General features: G+C 41.4%; 1 protein-coding gene across 5 annotated transcripts in view; it reads left to right on the top strand.

Annotated features, from left to right (window-relative positions):
- ARHGAP24 (Rho GTPase activating protein 24) overlaps positions 1 to 25,418 on the top strand; it is a 352,414-nt gene that overhangs the window by 112,524 nt on the left and 214,472 nt on the right. For all 5 annotated transcript variants that reach the window (XM_084625625.1, XM_084625623.1, XM_084625624.1 and 2 more), the window contains one exon: positions 7,983 to 8,070. In XM_084625625.1, coding sequence (XP_084481751.1) covers positions 7,983 to 8,070 — 88 coding nt within the window. The remainder of the gene's footprint in view (positions 1 to 7,982; positions 8,071 to 25,418) is intronic.

Consider the following 25,418-nt stretch of genomic DNA (forward strand, 5'->3'; position numbering starts at 1 on the left):
GCAGCAGCTTGGTAAAGAGGTTTCCACTTTAAAAATAAAGTCCTGTTGAAGTTTGTTAGTACCTTGCCTGGTTGTCACAACAACTTGATGGCCATGTCCCTTACTTACCACCGCTGATCAGAAGGCTAGTTAGAGGAGCAGCAGCAGGTGTGCGTGAAGCATTCCCTTCTTACCTTCTCCATGGCTTGTCTTATCTGGGCATTTGGCTGCAAACATGACCATTCTACAAACAGGAGAGTTTTGCCCCTTCAAATATATTATTTAGCATGTTTAATGCATGTTCTGAGATACAGACAGTGGTGTGATGTAGATAAGTTAATGGTTCTATAGGAGCCTTAACTTTCTCATTTTAAGGCTTTTATTCCCCACTGCATTTTTCCGGTTAATGTGGATATCTGAATGTGTTTTTAACTGAAACTTTAAAAGTGGTTTCCACAAAAAAAACCCTGAAGAAATGAGAATCACAACTTTTGTCCTGTTAAGGCTATGTCTACCCTTACATCTGCATGAGATTACAGGCACAACAAGTGCAGCTACACGCTGCAGTTTAAAACTGGCTGTGTCAACACTTATCTCTATGGTGCATAGCTACATGCCACGGTGAAACACTGAGACAGTGGGGAAAGGCTCCGGCAGCCCCCTGCTCCCCACCCTTTGTTGCAGTGAGGAAAGGATCCGGCAGCAGGAGGCAGCTGGGAAAGACACTGGCAGCGGGAAACTACACTGCCTGTAGACATGAGGCATGTAGCATGGGAGGCTTTGCTTGGATGTGTAGAGAGCCCTTGTAGACTACATATCCCCTTGGGTGTGTAGAGAGCCCATATCCACTACATATCCACCCCTACATATCCCTACTGTACACACTATGTCTACACTGATATTTATTCTGTTTTAACTGGGAGTGCAGTGTCTGTTACTCTCCATGCAGGGGTGAAAGTAAGGTGGTAGGGGCTGGTACGGTGTACTGGTAAAAAGTGGCCACCGGTACCGGCCTTTACAGCCGACTTGAACGTTGCTGCCCCTTTTGCGCCCCACGTTGGCAGCCCTGCTGGGTCCCTACTGGCAGGGCTGCCGATGGGGGCAAGCAAAAGCGACAGCGATGTTGAAGCGCTGCCGCGGCAGAGGACCCTGCTTAAAGCGTTGCCATGGCAGTGCTGTAACATCGTTGCCCTTTTTGCCCCCCCATGCCCTTGGGCCGCCAACGGGGTGGTGGTCGTGGCAAAAAGAGCAGCAGCCCTGGGCCCTTTAAATCACCACTGTGCAGGCCAGGCAGTGCAGATGGGCTGCCTGGGGGGATGCTGACCCCCCCCCCCAGCTCCACCCCTTCCACATGAGGCCCCGCACCAGTAAGAGTTCAATTTTACTTTCATCGCTGTCTGCATGCCACCCTAAGTGTAGGCATAGCCTATGTGTGTAATTCATAGATGCCAGGTCCAGAAGGGAACATTCTGATGATCTAGTCTGGCCTCTTATTGCTTAATGTTCAATGAATAATTCTGTAGAGCTTGTATTAATGGTCAGGAAACTGTGGCAAACAAACCACGAGGTTTTGGGGTTTTTTCCCAGAAGAACATATTTTCTTGTAGAAACGTGACAATAATCTTTCTCTCTTTTATTTTTTTTCTGGGTTAGCACCTGCCAGAGGTGTCATGAAGGAATTATTAGCATATAGGAATGGTAGGCTTAAATACAGCAGGGAGGAAAGATACATTTCTGAAAAATTGTTTTGTATGGGTTTGATCCTGTGAGGTGCTGAGATTGACTTAGTTGCACCTGAGGACACTCAGTACTTCTAGGAAGTGCCCAGAGTTTTTCAGGATTGGGGATTAAGTATTGCATTGGGTTTAGCCATATAAAGACCTGAACAAACTCAAATATATTGTAACAAATGTTAGAATGTATCTTCTCTTGTTGAGGCCAACTTCAGAGCTCCAGCTGATTTCAATGAGAGAAAGATTGACCCAAAGTATATAGCTAGATATTAACTGCATAAGGCTCTCAATTAAAGCTGGTGGGAAATATTTTTGAAAAATGGCCTTTTTTCAAAAGTGCTTTTTTTTTGTAATATTTACATTTTTAGTTTGGGTGCCCTCCCCCCTGCTTCCCCTTGTCGCTTCCTTTTCCCTTTTCAGGGGCAAAATGGGGAAGCCAAAATACCTAATTTTTTTTAATAATTTTTTTACAAGCTTTTGAATAAAATTGTTCTTTTTCAAAATCCGCAGAACAAAAATTATATTTTCAAAAAGAATTATCACTTTTGACCAGCTGCAGTTATTATAAATGTATTGAGCTTAATCCTTCAGTCCCTACTCAGAAATAGAAAACTCTTTTTGGAAATTTATATGGATTGGATTGATTTAACAGAAGAAAATTTTAACAAGACACTCCCCTCAGGAGATCTGTATAACTGTGGAAGTAAAAAATGGGATCAAACCAGATCTCTGGGTCTTAACAGGAATTATTAGGAACAAACCAAAAACTAATATGGATATTCCATCTTTGACCTCTAAAGAAAAGTGTGTGTCAAACGTATCAGGTTTTCGCTCTAGAAGAGAAAAAAACAAAACATATATAATGTTTTTGTAAACAGAGGAAGCCATTATCAAAGAGTAAACAGTTGAGAATCTTTCCGAGAAATAAGAAGGCGGCAATTAAAAAAAATGGCAGAAGTTTGAAGAAAACCTGCTCCCATTGGAATTTTGCCTGAACAAGGATTGAGTAAAACCTGCAAGATTAGACATGTTATATACATTTATTTCGATGAAAAGGGGGAAAATTAGATGTTGTAGAAGGTGATGAGTTCTGCTCCTAGAACTTTTTTTTAAGACCTAAATTCTGGTATACTTACTCCTGCTGAGTATTGCTCTGTGGTTTGTTCCATTGATTGAAATGGGTCGTCTTGCAGACTAAGGTACCCTTATACATACTGAGCAGTATCAGAAATCTGCCCCTAGGTGAATAAAAGCAGTAATGAAGTAAGTTAGCAGGTGTGAGGATAAACTCCTTTCCATAAATCAGTTCCTTTAATCTTTAATGGGTACAACTAAAGCAAGTGATTTTTGTTTTAATGTAATATGGTTTCTTGTGATGCGGTGCCCCACAGGCAGAGAATCCTAGGCTAACAAGTCAATCTAGAGTCAGACTTACACTGTAGCACCTTTTGGAAACAGTTTTTGGGCAGCATACTCTTTCTTATTTCTTCCTTTTTTTTTTTTCTGATTTCTCTGACAGGTCAGGCTTGACAAAGCCCTGGCTGGGATGATTTAATTGGGGATTGGTCCTGCTTTGAGCAGGCGGTTGGACTAGATGACCTCCTGAGATCCCTTCCAACCCTGATATTCTATGATTCTATGACAAGCTTCCAGACCCTTCTGTCTGTTGTTATCCTTGCCTTTACAGGAACATTGTCAGATTTTCTGTCTTTGTCTTGTTTCTAATAACTGAAAACACTGATTTCAACTTGTGATTGGCATGTCATGGGCCATTACAGTTGTGATAACTGTGGGTTATCAGTGTTGGGTTTTTTTCTAGTAGCTTAATTTCTATAGCTATGGATACACAGTGTGCACGGACACTATGGTGTGGTGCTTGGTTAGAGAGATGTCCTCTATTTTCCACTACTATTTGTACTTGAATTAAACAGTGATAAAAAGTAAAAATTTACACTGTTTTAAAAATTAATAGTGAATTTATAAAACTAAAAGAAATATAGAGTTAAAAAACAAAAGAGCAGGAAAGGAGCAGGAAAAATGAAGTAGAAAGATTTACCTAGTGGGAGTAATTTCTGTGTGAGTGCGCGCATTCACACATACACTACCCCACTGTACCGGGATATTCCTGGAAGAAAAGAAGCTAAATATGTGGCTATGGTTGGGCAAGTTCCTAGACTTGGGCTAAAAATAAATCATAACAGTGACACTTCAAAGAAATGTGTTGAGAGTAATAGTAAAAAGATTGGGGGGGGAATAAAAGGTGGTGATTGGAGTGAAAGTCAAAATAGGGGCAGAAGAGAACGTTCAAATCAAAGAAGGAAACACATCTTAAAGTGAGTTTTAGAGGACTAAATATATATGTATATACAAAAAAGATGTTTTTTCAAACAAGCTGAAACTTGGACTTCTTTACTGAACATACAGCTTTATGTACACAAATACCTGCACGTGCATTTTTCAGGCCCTAAAACACGCATGCACAAAAATAGTTTAGCATCTGCATGCTCTGAATGAATAAATACTCAATTGCCCCCTTCAAAAAATTGACCTGGGACTACCACTTGGGCACACTGTTTCTATGCAACCACAAAGAAAATAGCTTTTTAAAATCCTTTGATGGGTGGTACTTCCTGCACGTTTTGGAGGCCAAGGAAAAAATGACGAGCATTACCCGTCAATAGGAGCATAATGTAATCTGAGTGAAGGATTTACATCGTTAATTTAGAGAGCAAAAATCTAGTGTAGATTGTGAAGATCATCAAATGTCCCTACACCATTTGCAGGGCTCTGCGAGGAACTTTAGAGAGACAAGTTCAAATAAGTTCAGCTTTAATAGCCAGCCCTTACAACAAAGATTAGGGAGCAATCCAGGCCAACTTAAGAAAAGTTTGACTTTTTGCTATAAATATTAAAATTGCCAGCAGCATAACTAGGTTGATATTTAAAATGTGGATAGGGAAATGAACAGATGGGGAGGGGTAATGAAGCCATGAAAGAGTTGCCAAATCTCTGAGCAAAAAGAACTACCAACAAATTATTTTCCAAGCCAATTTATTGAGACTCGGATTGAGAGACTGAAAGGATTTGACACGTGGAAAGTTTCAGATTGCAATGTTGAATCATTGTTTTAGATTCTCATATGCAAAAGAGCTGTGTTTCTTTCATCCTAGCATAACATAAGGAACAGAATTTGTTCGAACCGTCCAGTTACATGGTCCTTTATTGTCGTTTGCATTACAGTAGTGCTAAGAGATGCCGAATGAGATTGTGGAACTGGACAAACATGTTATAGCCAATCTCAGCCTTGAAGAGTTTACAGTCTAAATAGACAAGACAGGCAACAGGTGAGAGAAAGGAAGTATTATTCCACAAGTAGTAGTAAGTGATTTGTATTAAGATTAAATATTACTATACAAGATAGATTAAGTGATTTACCCTGTACCACACAAGAAGTCTGTAGCTGAGTCAGGAACTGAACCCAGATCTCCTGAAACACATTCCTTGTAAATACAGTTACCTCAGCATAGTAGTGTGAATGAGAAAAGGGACAGACTATTAGTGTAACCATAATTACAGTAAAGTATTTTCTGTCAAGCAATAATTAGAGCAAGGAATGTTCGTTTATAGTGCACTGGCTAATAAGTATGTGTAGTGTTGTCCCTATTAAATAAAAATTTGTCTGCTGTTGTGGTTGATTCTAATGTGCAACTACAACTGAAGAAGTCTTTGCATCATGTATTAAAGACTTGTGCTTCTCGAGTTCAGTTTGGTGAGGTGCTGAGTACAATTCTGCCAGGTGCTGAGCTCACTCATCTCCCAATGACTTCACTGGGAGTTGAGAGAGTTCAACACCTTGCAAAATCAGGTCCTTGGAGCAAGACTTGAGTCTATCTTGAATCTGTGACGGCCTGCATAGCTATGGTGTGTGGTATGATGAGGAATGGAAAGCCCTGAGTGGCCAAGGATCCTGCAGGGACTTGCACACGGTTATTTCAGTCAAAGTTCCACAAGGATTTTCAGCCCACACGCTTTGTGAAGGTATGCAGTGCACCAAGTGATCTAAAACACAGCAGGGTGGCTGTTAACTTGAGATGATTTCCTTATGTTCCCTTTCTTAGGAGTCTATTCACAATTATGTTAAAGAGAGAATCTTTGCTAATTATGTATTTCCTCACTCTACTCTATCTGTTTCACCCCAGATGTTAAATTGTAGTATTGTGTGTGCATGTGTATATAATATAATCATGCAGTTGACTTCATGACAGTCACCGTGATTCTCAGTTCTCTTAAACTGTGAACAATGGAAAATGGACTCCAGTTATTTAGACGTGTGAATTACATACGTCGCCTTTCATCTACTTCGAAGATAAGGCCGGACCCTGCTGTGGCAATTGTAGAGTATTGGGAAGTAGGCATGTAATTCCCATTAATGGAGATTATTCATCTAATTCTCTCCCTACTGCTCTGAAAATGTACCTCCGATGTCCGACTCATCATAGTTTAATTGTGACTTGCGTGGAAGGTTGGGAGGATATGACACCATATGACAATGAAAAAAAGAAGTCTCATAGGAAGGAATGATGTATCTGTCAGATATAGGGTGTCAAGGGAAAAGATCCCAGTGATGATTTCATTTAAGTGCATCTCAAAATGTTTTTAATCTTGTGATGTCAAGGTAAACAGGAGACTGGTTTTGATAACCTTTTTGGATTGAATATTTAGTTTAAAATTCCAGGTACTACCTAAAGGGTATAAAATATGTAATAAAGTCTTTCAGCATATGTCACAGAGGTTGTCTCCATTATGCAGCTGAAGTGGGCAGGATGGGAAGACTGGCTGCGAAGACAGGATACAAAGGATTCCCCGGAAAGGGGGGGGATCAAGAAGAGAGTGATTAGTTATTGGTCAGGATGGAAGCAGGAGGTAGAGAGCAGAGAAATATACCTGCAGAAAGTGATGTGAAACCCAATCCTTTCCCACCATTTGTCACAGAATTGTGCTCTGGAGTCAGTTTTCTTTCTTTTTTGTTAAAAAAAACGTTTCTAGCTCTAATGGTTATGAAGATCAATTTAAAAATGTGAAGCATGTGTAATTAATACAGTGTTGTCTTGCTTTGTTTGCAGAAAGTGACACAATAGCTCTAAAGGCATGAACTTTCACATTTGTCTGCATGGCATCTTATTTCTATTGATAAATTTAAATTCATCGTTGTTGTTAATTTTTCTGATGATTTTACAAGTATCTCTCACAATCTACAACTGCTTCTCAGACCTTCCCATGTACCTTATGCCTGACTGTCCCTTGCACAGCTGCCCAAACTTCCAGCATCCCCCTATGATGCAGTTATGTCATATAAGAGAAATCACAGGAGAAATTACATTGACTGTATGCATCCGATGAAGTGAGCTGTAGCTCATGAAAGCTTATGCTCAAATAAATTTGGTTAGTCTCTAAGGTGCCACAAGTACTCCTTTTCTTTTTGCGAATACAGACTAACACGGCTGTTACTCTGAAATGGACTGTACTGTTCATTTTCCTATGAAAATATTTTTTAATCCAGTTTTTAATTTAAATATGCTGCAAAATCTCCAAACTGCCATACCAAAGTGCTGCAGAATCCAGAGATCCTGCAGAGTTCAGTTTCAGATTACCATGGAGAATCCAAGGCTTTATATATTGAGTTCAGTTCAGGAGGTTGTTCATGGTTGAGCTGGCTAGAGTCTCTCTCTCCATATAATTGTCTGATCATGCTGGAAGAAGCCTCGATTGTAGTTTTAATTAGGTCACAACTTTTTTTCTTAAATATCTGGGAGTACGTGGTAGATAAACTGGTACAGTGCTGGTAATTCCATTTCCCTTTCCATACACTCGGGGTTGCCTCCTTCCCTATCCTGGTCCCAGCCACATCCCCCCTCATACCAGTGCTAAAAGGGAGCCCAAAAAGGAAGGAGGGGTTAACTCAACGCTGTACCAGTCGCAGGAACTCCTAACCCCCTTTCTCGGCTCCTTTAAAGAATGCCTCCTTTTAATCCTGTACCAATCCATTTTATCTGATCACTGTATCAATTCCCTATGGGAGTTCCTGCACTGAACATCCATCACAAGGAGGCACCAGCAGTTAGCTTGGCTGACTCCTCCCCATACCTAGCCAGGTTCCCAGACATTTACTGATGCCTTCTTTAATAATTTTTATATACCAAAGTTTGAGAGAAAAATCAATAATATTTTAAGAGCAAGACAGAAGTTCTGATCCTATTTGTTGATTTTTAGGGTGCTATTTTCCTGCCTGGAAACAGAGTAATTGAGCATCCTGGCAATGAAGAAAGCCCAGGGAAGTTCCTCTTTGAAGTTATTCCAGGTACGATATTCTATTCCCCATAAATATGTCTTTAAAAGTTTGTTCCTGTTGACTAATGACTGGTTTTATTCAGCCTGAACAGAGGCAGAAGATGATTAATCTTTCTGTGTAAGAGAAAAATTGGTTAATTTTGCTAATGATATAGTCTTTGATATATTCATTCACCCCCAGGCTGTGAAGGAAAATTATGATTTCTTATTTGTGAACATACAGTACAATTGTTCCGCAGTCAGGTCTCTGGGCACTGTGTGAAATGGACTGCTGGAAGGATAAGCACATTTGGCAATGCTTTTGTGACATTGAATGTTACAAAGTGAGGTCGAGAATTCTGTGGTACCATAAATGCAAAATGATTTAACAGCCAGTTTGGTGTAGTGCTGCCTGCTAGCATGGCTAGCAGTATTAAGGATCCTTCATTGTGACTAGGGTTGCATGAACCTGCTCTTACACAATTAAGTCCCATTGTTTTGAAACTCAGTCCTAGCCCTTTTCTAAACAGTTGAGGTTGATTTGGTAAAGGAGCACCTCCCTGGTCATTGAGTGCTACTGTTCACTCCACCCATGAGCTGGCTGGCCTTTCTGCCTTCCCAAACCCTAGTCACCCTGCTATTTACTAGATGCAACTTGCCGTTTCCCCTCTGTTATCCCTCTCCATGGTTTCCAACTCTCACCCAGTACATACACACCACACACACACACAGTTGTGGGGTCTAAATGCATCTGAACTAAGCTCAAGTACCTTCACTTTGAATTCTTATGGCGCCTGAGTTTAATGTGCCCCAGAATGCCTGGTGGACCAAAACATGCAAAAATTGAAAGTCTTTTAGCACAGAAGCAGCTCAGGCCATAACTCATCTTGGTAGACTCAAAGAGTTCAATCTATTTAGCTTTAACAAAGAGAAGGTTAAGGGGTGACTTGATTACAGTCTATAGGTATTTACATGCGGAATACATATTTAATAATGTGCTTTTCAATCTAGCTCAGAAAGGTATAACGCTATCCAATGGCTGGAAGCTGAAACTAGATAAATTCAGAAGGAAATAAGGCATGAATTTTTTAAGAGTGAGAGCAATTAACCACTGGAAAAATTTACCAAGGGTGGTGGTGGACTCTTCATCACTGGTGATTTTTAAATCAAGATTGGATGCTTTTTTCCGAAAAGATGTACTATTGGAATTATTTTGGGTGCGTCGTATGGCCTGTGTTATACAGAAGGCCAGATATGGTTTTCTGGTATTGGAATAAATTAATCTTTAGAGATAAGGGAGGATTTGTGGAAGGGAGAGGGTAGGAACTGCAGAGCAAACCTGGAGGCTTGTAGGCCAGACAGTTAGTGGACAAGGATGAGTTGAGCAACTCAGGCCTGAATGAGGAATACTCTGAAGGGGGCATGTTGTGTGTGGATAGGTGTTCTCAGTGGTAGTTGATGACAGAAAAAGGAGTCATGGTCTCAAGTTGCAGTGGGGGAGGTTTAGGTTGGATATTAGGAAAAACTTTTTCACTAGGAGGGTGGTGAAACACTGGAATGCGTTCCCTAGGGAGGTGGTGGAATCTCCTTCCTTAGATATTTTTAAGGTAAGGCTTGACAAAGCCCTGGCTGGGATGATTTAGTTGGGGATTGGCCCTGCTTTGAGCAGGGGGTTCGACTAGATGACGACCTGAGGTCCCTTCCAACCCTGATATTCTATGATTCTATGATTTTCAGAAGTTCAGATAAAGGGATTTTTCTGTGTTTTTTGTTTTGTTTTTTGGGTGCTTCTCCGAACCGTTGAAGTGGTCCATCACTAACTGTTAATATTATAATCCCCTTTTTAATTATTTGTTTTATTACATTTAAATAATGAGTCACCTATACAAAGGCTGTAGGTGTCCTGATGCCAAACTGAATTTACAATATAATAATACCCTTACCAGCATTAAAAAACAACTTTCAGACCGAAACAGTAACTTAAATTGGCCACCTAGACAAGAATTTACAAAAAGCTCATTTTCCTCTCCTCCTCATTCCAGGAACAGGCCCTTAGCCTTCTCCAAATGCCCTATCAAATAGATGTCTTTTGCAGCATGCCTGGAAGGTTGTTAAATGTAGCTATTTCACACCAAGGGTGGGAGCAAGTTCCCAATGTAACAGCTCCAACGTGGAACTTGTGTCAAAAATACTGAAATGTCTTTATTTCTCTTTCTCTCTTTTAATTCATTCTTTTTGTATTCATGTTTTAAAAAAGAGAGACTTTAAACTACATACAGTTAGTATGAAGAGTGCAAATAAAGTGATAAGGTCACCATTTTATGAGGACTTTGTCTAGTAACTTTAGCTCCAAAAATAGCATGTCAAAAACCAAGTGTTCAGTTAAAGTGGGGTCAAAGTACATTTCATATACTTAAACCAGTGAAATAAACATGTTGTTGTTAATAAAAAGCGGTTTATTATTGTTAATACTTTAGTGGATTCTTGCTATAGAGTGAGATGACTTATTGCTAAGTTACATGTCTTATTCTAAAGGATCTATGCCATAAGTTTCTAATAGAGCCAAAATTTTAAAAAAATGTTTGATGGATTGATGACCAATTCTTGCTAAAAAATAAAATTCAAAACTGACGCATACAATTGTCCAAAACTCAGACTGAACTTGAATACATTAAAAGTGTGACAGTCACAATTAATCCGATTAATTGAAGCTGGTGCAAGGAGGTGTAAATAATAGTTTCTTCCACCACTTCTCACGTGCTGTAGAAATGTGCATGTACAATACTAAGCAAACATAAAACATTAGACTCTTTTTTTACCAGCTTCAATTTATAAACAATTATTCATTGAAAAATGACTTTTTGATCTAACCAAACATTTTAAAGGACGGTTTTAATTTTCTGTTATTTTAATGTAAACCAGGAAAACAAAACCCTCAAAAGTCTCTGTTTAAGGAAAAATTACTGAATACAAATTTCAAAAGCCCCAAAATTCTAATTTTTAATTGAAAAACTGAAAAATTAAGGGAAAAACTTTCTCCTGAAAATCGTCATCTTTTTTTCAATGAGTTCTATTATAAATGAAGAAGCTATTTCTACAGGCTGGCAACGGTGACCAGGAAAGATAGGTTGAAGTGATGGTGGTGATGGTTGCTATTTTAAAAGACATGGGAGCACTCATACTACAGCAGTGGCACAAGGAGGGGACAAGTAAGTAGCCTGTGAGAAGATAAATAATTTATTATTGTTGCTGTCTGTCCTCCCTGAAGTTTCTGCTGGACAGAAGCAGCTTTAATTCCACTGCAAGCTCCACTGGAAGATGCTGTCGAGAGGAAGTGCTAATTCAGGTTATCCACACCTACCCTGGCTCTGATGCCTCCCTTGCCATCATACCATCTATGTACAACTTGGTAAAGAGACCTTGCTGCAGCTAGTGCTCCAAATGTTGACTCCTTTGACACTTAAATCTGCCCATTAACCCACTCTGGCTCTAGGGCCTTTTTGGTCTCTGATGTAGCTTTGGCACAAAGGCAGTGGGATGTTTTCTTCCTCACATTTGAAATGTAAGGAACTGTAGGCTCAAAAACACTTCTGTAGAACAGTAGAGGCAGCTGTAGGCCACTGCTCAGCTGGCCGGTGAAGGAATATATGACTAATGTGAATTGAGGCAGCTGAACTGCGGAATGGTTAGTCAGATGCATTTTTTTTTATTAATTTCCCTAAGGGAAAATAACTGCAGTAAACCTGTATCTAGTTCTCCCTATTAAACTTTATTGTTCTTGTTTATTTTTTGTCTTTTTTCTCTATGGAACCATGTTCCAGATGGGAAGGCTTTGAATTAGTATTAGAGACAATTCCTTTGCTGATTTGGTCTCTGTAACTGTCAAGGTTCCTCCCCCACTCTGAACTCTAGGGTGCAGATGTGGGGACCTGCATGAAAAACCTCCTAAGCTTATCTTTACCAGCTTAGGTCAAAACTTCCCCAAGGTACAAAATATTACCCCTTGGACAGGCCGCTACCACCACCAAACTAATACTGGTTACTGGGGAAGAGCTGTTTGGACGCGTCCTTCCCCCCAAAATACTTCCCAAAACCTTGCAGCCCACTTCCTGGACAAGGTTTGGTAAAAAGCCTCACCAATTTGCCTAGGTGACTACAGACCCAGACCCTTGGATCTTAAGAACAATGAACAATCCTCCCAACACTTGCACCCCCCCTTTCCTGGGAAATGTTGGATAAAAAGCCTCACCAATTTGCATAGGTGACCACAAACCCAAACCCTTGGATCTGAGAACAATGAAAAAGCATTCAGTGTTTTACAAGAAGACTTTTAATAAAAAATAGAAGTAAATAGAAATAAAGAAATCCCCCCTGTAAAATCAGGATGGTATATACCTTACAGGGTAATTAGATTCAAAAACATAGAGAACCCCTCTAGGCAAAACCTTAAGTTACAAAAAAGATACACAGACAGAAATAGTTATTCTATTCAGCACAATTCTTTTCTCAGCCATTTAAAGAAATCATAATCTAACACATACCTAGCTAGATTACTTACTAAAAGTTCTAAGACTCCATTCCTGTTCTGTCCCCGGCCAAGACGACTACAGACAGGCCCTTTGTTTCTCTCCCTCCTCCCAGCTTTTGAAAGTATCTTGTCTCCTCATTGGTCATTTTGGTCAGGTGCCAGCGAGGTTACCTTTAGCTTCTTAACCCTTTACAGGTGAGAGGAGCTTTCCCCTGGCCAGGAGGGATTTCAAAGGGGTTTACCCTTCCCTTTATATTTATGACACGCCCCCCAAATCTCAGCTAGGGTGAAACACTGGCTGGGATTTCTTCCTGGAGCTCTAGGAAAACAGAGTTAATAAGACACATGCATCTCTAAATATACTACCAAGTACATAAAGACTAACAATATTTTCCACATCTCAAGGACGATTTTAACCAGTTGATTCTGGGAAACTTTCACGGGAGAGTGCATCAGCCACTTTGTTAGAAGCTCCTGAGATGTGTTGGATGTCGAAATCAAAATCTTGGAGAGCTAAACTCCACCGAAGAAGTTTTTTGTTAGTTTCTTTGACGGTGTGAAGCCACTTTAGTGCAGCATGGTCGGTTTGCAGGTGGAAACGCCGTCCCCAAACATATGGGCGTAGCTTTTCCAGAGCGTAGACAATGGCATAACATTCTTTTTCAGTGACTGACCAGTGGCTTTCCCTCTCAGACAGTTTTTTGCTGAGAAACACTACAGGGTGGAATTCTTGATCAGGTCCTTTCTGCATTAAAACTGCTCCCACACCACGCTCGGATGCATCTGTGGTTACTAGGAACGGTTTGTCAAAGTCTGGGGCCCTTAGTATAGGGTCAGACATGAGTGTCGCTTTAAGCTTGTTAAAGGCCTTCTGACACTTTCCGGTCCACTGAACAGCATTTGGCTGTTTCTTTTTGGTTAGGTCTGTCAGTGGGGCAGCAATTTGGCTGTAGTGCGGTACAAATGGTCTGTAATAACCGGCCAAGCCTAAGAAGGATTGAACCTGTTTCTTTGACCTTGGGACAGGCCACTTTTGGATAGCATCCACTTTGGCCTGTAGGGGGCTGATAGTTCCTTGACCCACCTGGTGTCCAAGGTAAGTCACTCTGTTTAGGCCTATTTGACACTTCTTAGCCTTAACAGTTAGTCCTGCCTCCCTTATGCGCTCAAGGACTTTTTGTAGATGTTCCAGGTGGTCTGCCCAGGAATCCGAAAATATGGCCACATCGTCAAGGTAGGCAACTGCATATTCTCCTAATCCCGCTAGGAGACCATCTACAAGTCTTTGGAAAGTGGCGGGTGCATTTCGCAGCCCGAAAGGGAGTACATTAAATTCATACAGCCCGAGATGTGTGATGAAGGCTGACCTTTCCTTGGCAGATTCATCTAGCGGTACCTGCCAGTACCCCTTGGTTAAGTCCAAGGTAGAGATGAACTGGGCCCTTCCCAGTTTCTCTAATAGTTCATCTGTGCGTGGCATGGGATAGTTGTCTGGGCGAGTTACAGCATTTAGCTTACGGTAGTCCACGCAAAAACGTATTTCCCCATCTGGTTTGGGAACTAGAACCACTGGAGATGCCCATGCACTTTCAGAGGGGCGGATTACACCCATCTGTAACATATCCTGGATCTCCCGTTCTATAGCAGTTTTAGCTTGAGGAGACACCCGGTAAGGTTGGACCCTAATTGGGTGAGCATTACCTGTGTCAATGGAGTGGTATGCCCGTTCAGTCAGTCCTGGGGTGGCTGAGAACGTTGGCGCGTAGCTAGTGCACAGCTCCTGGATCTGCTGTCGCTGCATACGCCCAAGGGTCATGGAGAGGTTCACCTCTTCCACACCACCAGCACATTTCCCTTCGTAGTAGACACCTTCAGGCCACTCAGCGTCGTCTCCTCCCTGGGCTGTAAACTGACAAACCTTTAATTCTCTGGAATAAAAGGGCTTTAGAGAATTAATATGATACACCTTAGGCTTTCGGTTGGAGGTGGGGAATGCTATGAGATAATTAACAGCTCCCAGGCGCTCCTGGACCACGAATGGCCCTTCCCACGATGCTTCCATTTTATGGGCCTGGAGCGCCTTTAAGACCATGACCTGGTCTCCTACTTTGAAGGAACGCTCTCTGGCATGTTTATCATACCAGGCTTTTTGCTCTTTTTGAGCATCCTGTAAGTTTTCTCTAGCAAGGGCTAAAGAGGTTCGGAGGGTGTTTTGTAGGTTGGTTACAAAGTCCAGAATGTTAGTTCCTGGAGAAGGTGTAAATCCCTCCCATTGCTGCTTCACCAACTGCAATGGCCCCTTAACCTCACGGCCATATACAAGTTCAAATGGGGAAAACCCTAAACTGGGATGTGGTACAGCTCTGTAGGCAAAGAGCAACTGCTGCAATACTAGGTCCCAATCATTGGAGTGCTCATTTACGAATTTACGTATCATGGCCCCCAAAGTTCCATTAAACTTCTCCACCATGCCATTTGTTTGATGATGGTAAGGAGTGGCAACCAAGTGATTTACCCCATGAGCTTCCCAAAGGTTTTTCATAGTTCCTGCCAGGAAATTAGTCCCTGCATCTGTGAGGATGTCGGAGGGCCAACCTACCCTGGCAAAAATGTCTGCTAGTGCCTGGCACACACTTTTAGCCCTGGTGTTGCTTAGAGCTACTGCTTCCGGCCATCGGGTGGCAAAATCCATGAAAGTCAGTATGTACTGCTTTCCTCTGGGTGTCTTTTTCGGAAAAGGACCCAGAATATCCACAGCTACTCGCTGAAATGGAACTTCAATGATGGGGAGTGGCTGGAGAGGAGCTTTGACCTGGTCTTGGGGTTTTCCCACCCTTTGGCACACCTCACAAGACTGGACATCGGTAGAAACATCCTTGCCCATTCCCTCCCAGTGGAATGACCCCCCCAAACGGTCTTTGGTCCTGTTCACCCCAGCATGGCCACTAGGGTGATCATGGGCTAAGCTCAAGAGCTTGGCCCGGTATTTAGTTGGAACTACCAACTGTCTCTGAGGATGCCAGTCCTCCTGGTGTCCCCCAGAAAGAGTTTCCTTGTATAAAAGTCCTCTTTCTACAACAAACCTGGATCGATTAGAAGAGCTGAGAGGCGGTGGGTTGCTCCGTGCCGCCGTCCAAGCTCTCTGGAGGCTTTCATCTGCTTCCTGTTCGGTCTGGAACTGTTCCCTTGATGCTGGAGACATCAGTTCCTCATGGGATTGTGGACCTAGGCTTGGTCCCTCTGGAAGCGATATAGGGGATGGAGCTGTTTCTGTTGACTGTGAACCGCTCTCCGCTGGTGCACTATGTTGGGATTCAGGCTCCGGCTGAGCCTCTTGTGTAGGGTTATCGGCTGCTGCCAGTTCAGGTTCGGTGGGGCCCTCTGGTGTTGAGGTTGCAAGTACTGGATTCAGTGCTGACACGGGGTCTGGTGTTGGTTGTTTGGCTGGTTCCGGTTCTGGGACTGGTTCCGTCTGGGTCTCTGGGACTGGATCCACTACTGCTGTTGCAGACATTGGCCTGGGGTCCAGGTCCATCACCTCTGACTGGGTCCTGATAGAAGTTTCCGGAACAGAGCTAGGCCTCACGGCTTGTTTAGCCTGGTTGCGGGTGACCATTCCCACCCTCTTGGCCTGCTTCACATGATTGGCCAAGTCTTCCCCCAACAGCATGGGGATGGGATAATCATCATAGACTGCAAAAGTCCACATTCCTGACCAGCCCTTGTACTGGACAGGCAACTTGGCTGTAGGCAAATTGAAAGAGTTGGACTTGAAGGGTTGAATCGTCACTTGGATCTCTGGGTTGATTAAATTGGGGTCCACTAAGGAAGCATGAATAGCTGACACTTGTGCTCCGGTGTCCCTCCACGCGGTGACCTTCTTCCCACCCACACTCACAGTTTCCCTCCGCTCCAAGGGTATCTGGGAGGTATCTGGGCCTGTGGACCTCTGGTGTGATTCCGGTGCAATGAACTGTAATCTGTTGGGGTTCTTGGGGCAGTTGGCCTTTACATGCCCCAGCTCGTTACATTTAAAACATCGTCCAGCTGACGGGTCACCGGGGCGAGGAGGGTTGCTGGAGAACGGGGTGGTGGGACGATAAGGGGTCTGGAGGGTTCTTTGGGAGGTAGGTGGGGCTTTGGGCGGCCCCCGGTAATAGGGTGTGGTCTGGGGTGGTCCCTTCTGGTCTCCGCTCCAACTGCGACCAGTTTTCTTCTTCTCTGCCACCTCCACCCATCTGGCTCCAATCTCTCCTGCCTCAATTACAGTTTTGGGTTTCCCATCTAGGATGTATCTTTCTATTTCCTCAGGAACACCCTCTAAGAATTGTTCCATTTGCATTAGGAAGGGCAAATTTACTGGAGATTCAACACTTGCTCCTGATATCCAGGCATCCCAATGTTTTACAATGTGGTAGGCATGTCGGGTAAATGACATGTCTGGTTTCCACCTTAGGGCTCTGAACCTCCGACGAGACTGCTCGGGTGTTATCCCCATTCTGACTCTCGCCTTGGATTTAAACAGTTCATACTTGTTCATGTGTTCTTTAGGCATTTCAGCTGCCACCTCAGCTAAGGGTCCACTGAGCTGCGGCCTCAGCTCTACCATGTATTGGTCAGTAGAGATGTTGTACCCAAGGCAGGCCCTTTCGAAGTTTTCTAAGAAGGCCTCAGTATCATCACCTGCCTTGTAGGTGGGGAACTTTCTGGGATGGGAAGTGGTACCTGGAGAAGGATTGCTAGGGTTTGTTGGTATATTCTGCTGGGCCTTTATCCTCTCCATCTCCTCCACATGCTTCCTTGCCTCCATTTCCCTCTTGTGGGCAGCCTCCTGTACCTCCTTCTCCAGCCGCATGAGTTCTATCTGTCTTTCATGTTCCCTTTGTTTTTCCTCAGCCTGAAATTTGGCTAATTCCAGCTGTAGTCGAGCTGAGGATTTGGCCATTCTAACCTCTCTGTTTTTAACTAACTTTACACCCGAGGTTTAGAAATAAACAAACAAAACTTGGCTGTAAACTTTTGCTGTGCTGGAATAGAGTACCTATTCTCTGATAGTGATTGTCAGCCTACAGAAAAAGACAATTCCCTTGTCTCTGCTCTGGGCCCAAATTAAAGCAAAAAACCTCCAACTACTTGGAAAACTGCTTACCCAGCCCAAAGAAAAAAAAATTTCTTTTCAAACCTGTGCTCCTTGTAAAACAAAAAAAAAAAAATCAAAATCCTAAAAAAAAACCCTGCCACTTTTGTCTCCAGGCAAATGGGTAGAGCACACACCCCCTATTTACTTTTAGGAAGAAAAGAAAAAAAAAAAAAAACCTCTGGGTTGGAAGACTGTGAATTTCCCTGCAGGAGTTAAGTACCCTGCCTCTAGGCAAAGAAAACCTGCAATTCACAAGATAATCCCCTTTTGTCTCTGCTTGGCCACAAAGCAGAGAGAAACCAAGCTGCTTTCAGTTTCAAAGCTGCTTTCTGGACTTCCTAAAAATTCCTTTTTAAAATCTGTATTTCTAGTTCAAAAAATCTCAACTGGATCTCAAAATGATTTCAGGTTAATCCCACCACTGTGCCACCATGTCAAGGTTCCTCCCCCACTCTGAACTCTAGGGTGCAGATGTGGGGACCTGCATGAAAAACCTCCTAAGCTTATCTTTACCAGCTTAGGTCAAAACTTCCCCAAGGTACAAAATATTACCCCTTGGACAGGCCGCTACCACCACCAAACTAATACTGGTTACTGGGGAAGAGCTGTTTGGACGCGTCCTTCCCCCCAAAATACTTCCCAAAACCTTGCAGCCCACTTCCTGGACAAGGTTTGGTAAAAAGCCTCACCAATTTGCCTAGGTGACTACAGACCCAGACCCTTGGATCTTAAGAACAATGAACAATCCTCCCAACACTTGCACCCCCCCTTTCCTGGGAAATGTTGGATAAAAAGCCTCACCAATTTGCATAGGTGACCACAAACCCAAACCCTTGGATCTGAGAACAATGAAAAAGCATTCAGTGTTTTACAAGAAGACTTTTAATAAAAAATAGAAGTAAATAGAAATAAAGAAATCCCCCCTGTAAAATCAGGATGGTATATATCTTACAGGGTAATTAGATTCAAAAACATAGAGAACCCCTCTAGGCAAAACCTTAAGTTACAAAAAAGATACACAGACAGAAATAGTTATTCTATTCAGCACAATTCTTTTCTCAGCCATTTAAAGAAATCATAATCTAACACATACCTAGCTAGATTACTTACTAAAAGTTCTAAGACTCCATTCCTGTTCTGTCCCCGGCCAAGACGACTACAGACAGGCCCTTTGTTTCTCTCCCTCCTCCCAGCTTTTGAAAGTATCTTGTCTCCTCATTGGTCATTTTGGTCAGGTGCCAGCGAGGTTACCTTTAGCTTCTTAACCCTTTACAGGTGAGAGGAGCTTTCCCCTGGCCAGGAGGGATTTCAAAGGGGTTTACCCTTCCCTTTATATTTATGACAGTAACACTGACCACTTTTAATGAAACAGGTACTGATCTGGCTCTTTCCTCTTAAAAAATCCACAGCAATGCAGTCACTTCATAGTTTTGTATTATTATTATTTTATTTTATTATTTGTATTCTAGACTGCCTGCAAAAATGTCATGTTTCATCCTGAGTTTGAGTTATCGGAGCACAACAATGTTTTAGCTAACCATTTAAAAAAAAATGTTCCTCTCCTATGGTTTGAAAATTCCTTGCTGATTTCGGAAACATTGGCAAATAAATTATTTACTTCCAGCCTGAGATCTTACATGCCAAGTTTCAGCTTAGAATGAACTTTCATGGCCGAGTTACAAAGCTCTGAGCAATGTAGCCTGTAATCGGAATGCTTGCCATCACATAACTAACAGGCAGTGCTAACATAGAAAGCAATCTGTATCGTGAGTTCTCAAAGTACAGTTTCATTGTACTATCTCTTTCTACAGCCAAGAAAACAAAAAGCAGCTGGGCTGAACTTGGCAAATTTGGATTCCTTCAATGGAAGCTGTAAATGCACATCCTCTTGGAAAATCAGGCAGTTTTTTTAGCTGGCTAAGTATGGAATTGGATAACCAAATTAGGACAATTTTGCTGTTGATGTTTATGTATAGGATCTACAAGACAAACAAGTAGTATGGAAAATATTGAGTTTCACAATCTTTATGGTGTTCTTTGAGTGAAGTGAATATACATATGATAATGCCAGCTGACATACAGCATTTGAAAAAATGTTTCCTACTTCATCACATTTGACTTAAACTGAAAAAGGAATGGGGTAATTATTCTACCAATGATATTTGTACATATTGAGTAGCCACATGCTCATATCAGTGACTCTGTAGACAAAGATTTTTTTACTTAATGTCCTGTTTGTGCTCTGAGATCAAACTTAAAATGTGCATAGAAAAATTACATTCATATTAACCAGGTATAAGTGACTGTATTAATATATCTTATAATTATTTTTAGGCTTCATAATCAGATTTCAGAATTGAAAAGTTACTAACTGAACTGAAATCTTCAGCAGTTTAAATATTCTTTTTTATAGTTTTGTGCAGCATCAGAAGTGGAGACAAAACCAAAACCTTAAAACAGAAACTGTATGTGAGGAGAAAAACCAATTGTTCAAGATTGTCTTTAATTAACACTGCCCGCTGCGCCCCCCCCCCCCCCATATCGGTATCCTCTAATTTTAATGTGTTCGATTAACTCTAAACTTTCAAGTTCTCCCTGTTCAATCATAGGAGTCACTCACACTACACGGTGATAGGTTTTCCTTGATAACATACAATGGTTGCCACTAAAAAGTTGAAATTGGCCAATAGACTCCACATAGTTGCCGCGGTTATTTCCTGTTCAAAGTATGGGGAAATACTGTGGTGCTTCAGATACCATGGTATGATTACTGTTGATTATTATGGACTTCAGTGATGACCACTATAATTTGATAGTGTCTGAGTAGCATTAGTGTAGTGCTCTTTTCTTTCAATAAACATGCAGTTACTCCACACTTCAGCACTATTTCTGATGCAATTCCTAAAATATTGCCTTCTGGAAGTTGAACACACACACACTTTGTACCAGGGTTTTGGTCTTTTAGAGCCCAAATTAAAATCAGGATCAAAAGGAATAGTAGGTAACTTTGAAAGTGAAGCACACAATCTGGAAAGATTGTAGGGTTTTTAGAAATATCATCTGAGGGGCAATAAGCAAACAGAGTTAACGTTATTACTGCTGTTCAGTCACAACCACCGCTTAGAGTATTCACTGACAATTCTCAGTCTCCAGTGTTCTGAAACTGAGCTATTTGTTGGCTCTATCCTCTTAGTGACTCATTATAAAGCCAATGTTGCAGCAGGCTGGAAAAAGAATAGAACTCATGGGGTTATAACAAAGGAAAAATATATTGTAGTCAAGCCTGTGTTTTCCTCCCAATAACTTCCATACATGAAAATAGCTTCATAGAAAAATATCTAGTTGGATAGACTGATTTTTTTTTTATTTTACTGAACATTGTGTTACATGATACAACACTGAAATTTGCAGTCTTAGCTTGATGTTATTTCCTTTGCATGTGCATTGCAAATTCAGGTAATTTTATTTATAATACCAAGATAGCAGTGACAATCTTCTTTTTGTCCATCAGATTTGTGGGCAGAACTAAAGCTTGTGTGTGTGTTGGTAATACATGCAAACAATTTTGGGAATGTGAGTGGGGGTTGGGTCATCATATGAAATTATAATTCTCAGAACATGATGATGTCTGAAGCAGAATGAATGAAATGCATTTGTGGAGAAAGTCTTGTGCCCAATGCTGTAATTAAAAATATATTCATTCCATTTGCATTTTAAAACATTCTGTTCATACTTCATGTGTTGGCATGTTTTTAAACCCAAAGTATGAAATTGTCCTCTGACTAGCACAAGGTCCATGCACCACTTAAGTGCTGATCCGTTCTACTCAGGAGTCAGTTGGACCCCAGTATCACAGAAGAGTTCTGAGCCTTTTTGCAATCCCTTTCACCCTCTGGATAACATTGGGTACTGCTGTATGCAGTGGTGGTGTAGCTGTGTCGGTTCCAAGATATTAGAGAGACCAGGTGCATGAGGTAATATCTTTTATTGGACCACCATCTGGTGGTGGGAGAGACGAGTATTCAAGGTTACACAGAGCTCTTCTTCAGGGTTTTGCTGTCAGTTATGGTTCCCAAATAGGCATTAAATTAAAATGTAAGTTCTTTGATAGAACTGAAATACCTAGACTAATAAAAAATACAAGACACCAGATCTGTTGTAGTGATTTATGTAAGGTTTTGTGTTTTGAATTGCAGTACTTTGAACATCTACTTTAAGGCATTTATTTTGATTTACTGTTATATATACAACCATAGGTGTGAACATCTCACTTTGTAAAGATATAAGAATAAAAGTTTTTGTCACAAAAAGTGCTTAGTGCCTACTGCCTCAAGTAGGTTTTTGCTTGGTAATAAGTGTTTGTAGGATCAGACCTTAAATTAGACATAATACAGACCAAGGAGTCAGGAAAGTCAGATGAAAGTCACATAATTGGGTTTGTTCATTTTCATTATGTACCTTGTTAGCACTAAAGTTTTTTTTAAATAATAAAACATTCAGCTCTTCCGTCATCAGTAGATTTCAAAGCGCTGTACAAAGGAGGTATCGTTAGCCTCATATTACCGATGGGAAAACTGAGAGATGAAGGTACCTTGCCCAGAGTCACACAGCAAGCTGGTAGCACAGCCGGAAATAGAACTGAGGTCTTGAGTCCCAGTCCAGTGCTCTACCCACTAGGACACACTGCCTCTCACATAAAAGAGCTGACGCTGGCTAGGATAAGGAAATAATCTTGGAGGAATGGTGCTTCCCTCATCATTCACTGAATCATGGTCTTGCATCCATCACTTGAAATGCCTACTGTTCTTCCCTTGCTGTCCCCCGTTATTTATGTTAACCTCAGCTTGCAACCGGTGGTCCTGCTTTATGGCAGCAGTAAATGATTACACAGTTTGGCCTAAGTGTTGGGAAGCCAGCTCACCACTTTTCTAGTATTTCACTGTGAGAAGGCATTCCAGTCATGTGTTACTTGTGTCCCTATGGAGTAGGTATGATATTACATGCATGTTTCCTGAGGAGGCACAGCTGAAGGAGAACTTGTTTAAAGAACTATATTCTTAAAAATGTGAGTTGTATAGCTCCTTTATGAGTCCCTCATCCCCTGGGACCTTTAAGGTACAAGTCAGTACTGTAAATGTAAATAATAGACTAACTCCTTAGGTCTCCATACAGTTTTTACTCTGTCCTTACCCAAGTAGATGTCCTACTGAAGTCAGTGGGAACTTTGTCTGAGAAAATATATGAAGAGGACTATATGATGTGGTCCTGAGTGCAGGACCAAATGCATGGGAAATTCCATTGGACAAATTAACACCCTTAACATTACTTGTTCAAAGCTTAGGTCTTAATATTTTATTAAAACTGTGTTTAAACTGAAATGTATATATTTTTCACCTTTATAATCAACTTGTTTCTCCTTCAGGAATCACTTAATGATAGCATCACACCATAATCCAGTATGCTTAATTTTGTAGCTTGCTGATATACAAGCAACTGTGATGTTAAAATCGTTTGAATGAAAGTGAAGCGAAGGATGAGCAAAATAAGGACTGTCTGAAACTGCAACCCCTTTTAGTAATATTACTACTAACTACCTTGCACTTCTACAGCACCTTTCATTCAAGGGCCTGAAAGCATTTTTCAAACATTAAGTTTCACAACCTGCCTTAAACTCATGACTGAACTATATTCGTTCCCTAAAATTTCCTCAGCACTGCTACCATGGTGTAACTCCTCCTAGTGATAGCCACAACAGAAGCGGTGTAGAGCAGCTGTTGGCATTTTAAAAACCCCACTCTGAGCAGGTTTGGGCTACATGGCTGTTAAAAAGCTGTGCCCAGTGGTGCATTTGTTACACTGACAGACCCCAGTCATTGGCAGGTGGGATCGAACCTGCGGCCTCTGGAGCTTAAAGCATGATGCTCTACCGCGTGAGCTAAAAGCCAACTGCTTGTTAGCTAAGGCTGTAGAGGAGACTCATTTTATCTCTCTTTAAGTGGTCTCGGTGCCACTAGATGGGACAGAACATCACACCCAGGAGGTGTGTGGGTTACACATTCATTCCATTAGGGCCACTGCCATTATTATGATAGCAACAATAGGAAATTTTAGGAAAGTGATTCTAGTACAGACAACGCCTTAGGTATCTGAGAACTTCACAACATTATCAGTGCATCAAAATTACCTCTGAAAGGTAGATTTCTCTTCCCTTATCCTTTTAAGCCAGTTCCTCACAATAATAAGTGACTGACGGTTGACATGAGGAGTCTTTTGGTACGGCATATCTGGGAAATGCTGATTGACACAGATGTGTCTTGCAGCACTCTGTAAAAGTTGTGAGATTCAGACTCAAGTGCATCACCTGTGGAAGTTTTTTCCATCATAATTGTGTGCCGTTCATGAATAACATTCTTCCCTACATGTTTTGTTTCCTTGGAGGTCTGGGGAATCATGAGCCGCCACTGGCCAGCATTTTCTTTATTTTGTTTTGTATGAAATTGAGATATTTGAGAACAGACAATTACTTAATTTCTACTTCCAGTGCTACAGGTTCATGTTCCTGCACATAGGTTTCTGCTAATCTCAGGCCCCCAAGGCGCCATGACTGCTTTGCTATCCATCAGTAAACACAGGGCTCTTAACACACAGTGAAAACTGGAGATGGTAGGAGGCATGAATGATGATTACCTAAAGGATTGTTCACTTCTGTATGTTAAAGAGCCGTCTGTCAGACCTTAAGGGCTGCACTCTGGGAGAAAACACACTGTGGAAGAAAAACACACAAATCCCTGTTATAGTTTGGATGAGCATTTTCAGGGAACTGCTCCTATCCATGCACATATTGAGGGAACATTTTTAGTCTGGTGATGGTGTTTATCATCCCACACAGACATTAGTTCCCTTTGTGGTTCATTAGATGTAAACCAAAATGTAAGATGTGCTTCAGAATTTAAAATAGTGCAGTACTGCCCCTTAATACCACAGCTTACAATAGTATTGCTACAGTGTACAGTGCTACTTCGATAGAATGATCTGGGAAACCTTGTCTAGTGATTCAAGACCAGGGGTCTAAAGACCTGTGTTTTAATCTTGGTCTGATGATGATTTACTGTGACCTTGGGCAAGTCACTTAACTGTTCAGTGCCTCATGTTTCCTATCTGTAAAATGGGAGATTAGAATTTACAAGGATGTAGTAATATTTTATTCAATTAATGTTTGGGAAGCACTCTGAAACACTAATATGGAAGGTGCTATAAAAATGCTAAGTAGTGTTATATTATTTTTCCAAGGATTGGACAGCTGCTCCTATAGGCATGTCTGAATCTCTCCTTGCTGCTGCAAGAGGCTATTCTGCTGGGTTTTCTCAGTACAGTGTGAAATAACTCTCCATCAGATTGCTAAATTTACTTTATAAACTTGTACAGGTTTTGTACATGGACCAGTTCCCCAGAGCCCATAGTCTGGTATTAAATCTCCACCATTGTGTGAAAGATTAATTCTTGGAACTCTGAAATCTATCAAAATGATTTTTTTCCATTAGTCAGGATAGATGGAGGTGCCTCTAGACTTTGTCTCTTTCTTTTATTTATTTTTTTTAATTGCACACCATCTGGTTGGTGAAGGTTTTTAAAGATTCCTTGTTCAGGTGGAGAACGCCAGATGGGATTTCAGGTAGTGTACTGCCTTTCTTCCTAATCTCCTTTGTATTAA

This window comes from Lepidochelys olivacea (assembly GCF_965140295.1).
Source record: "Lepidochelys olivacea isolate rLepOli2 genome assembly, chromosome: 4".
Classification (NCBI taxonomy): Eukaryota; Metazoa; Chordata; order Testudines; family Cheloniidae; genus Lepidochelys; species Lepidochelys olivacea.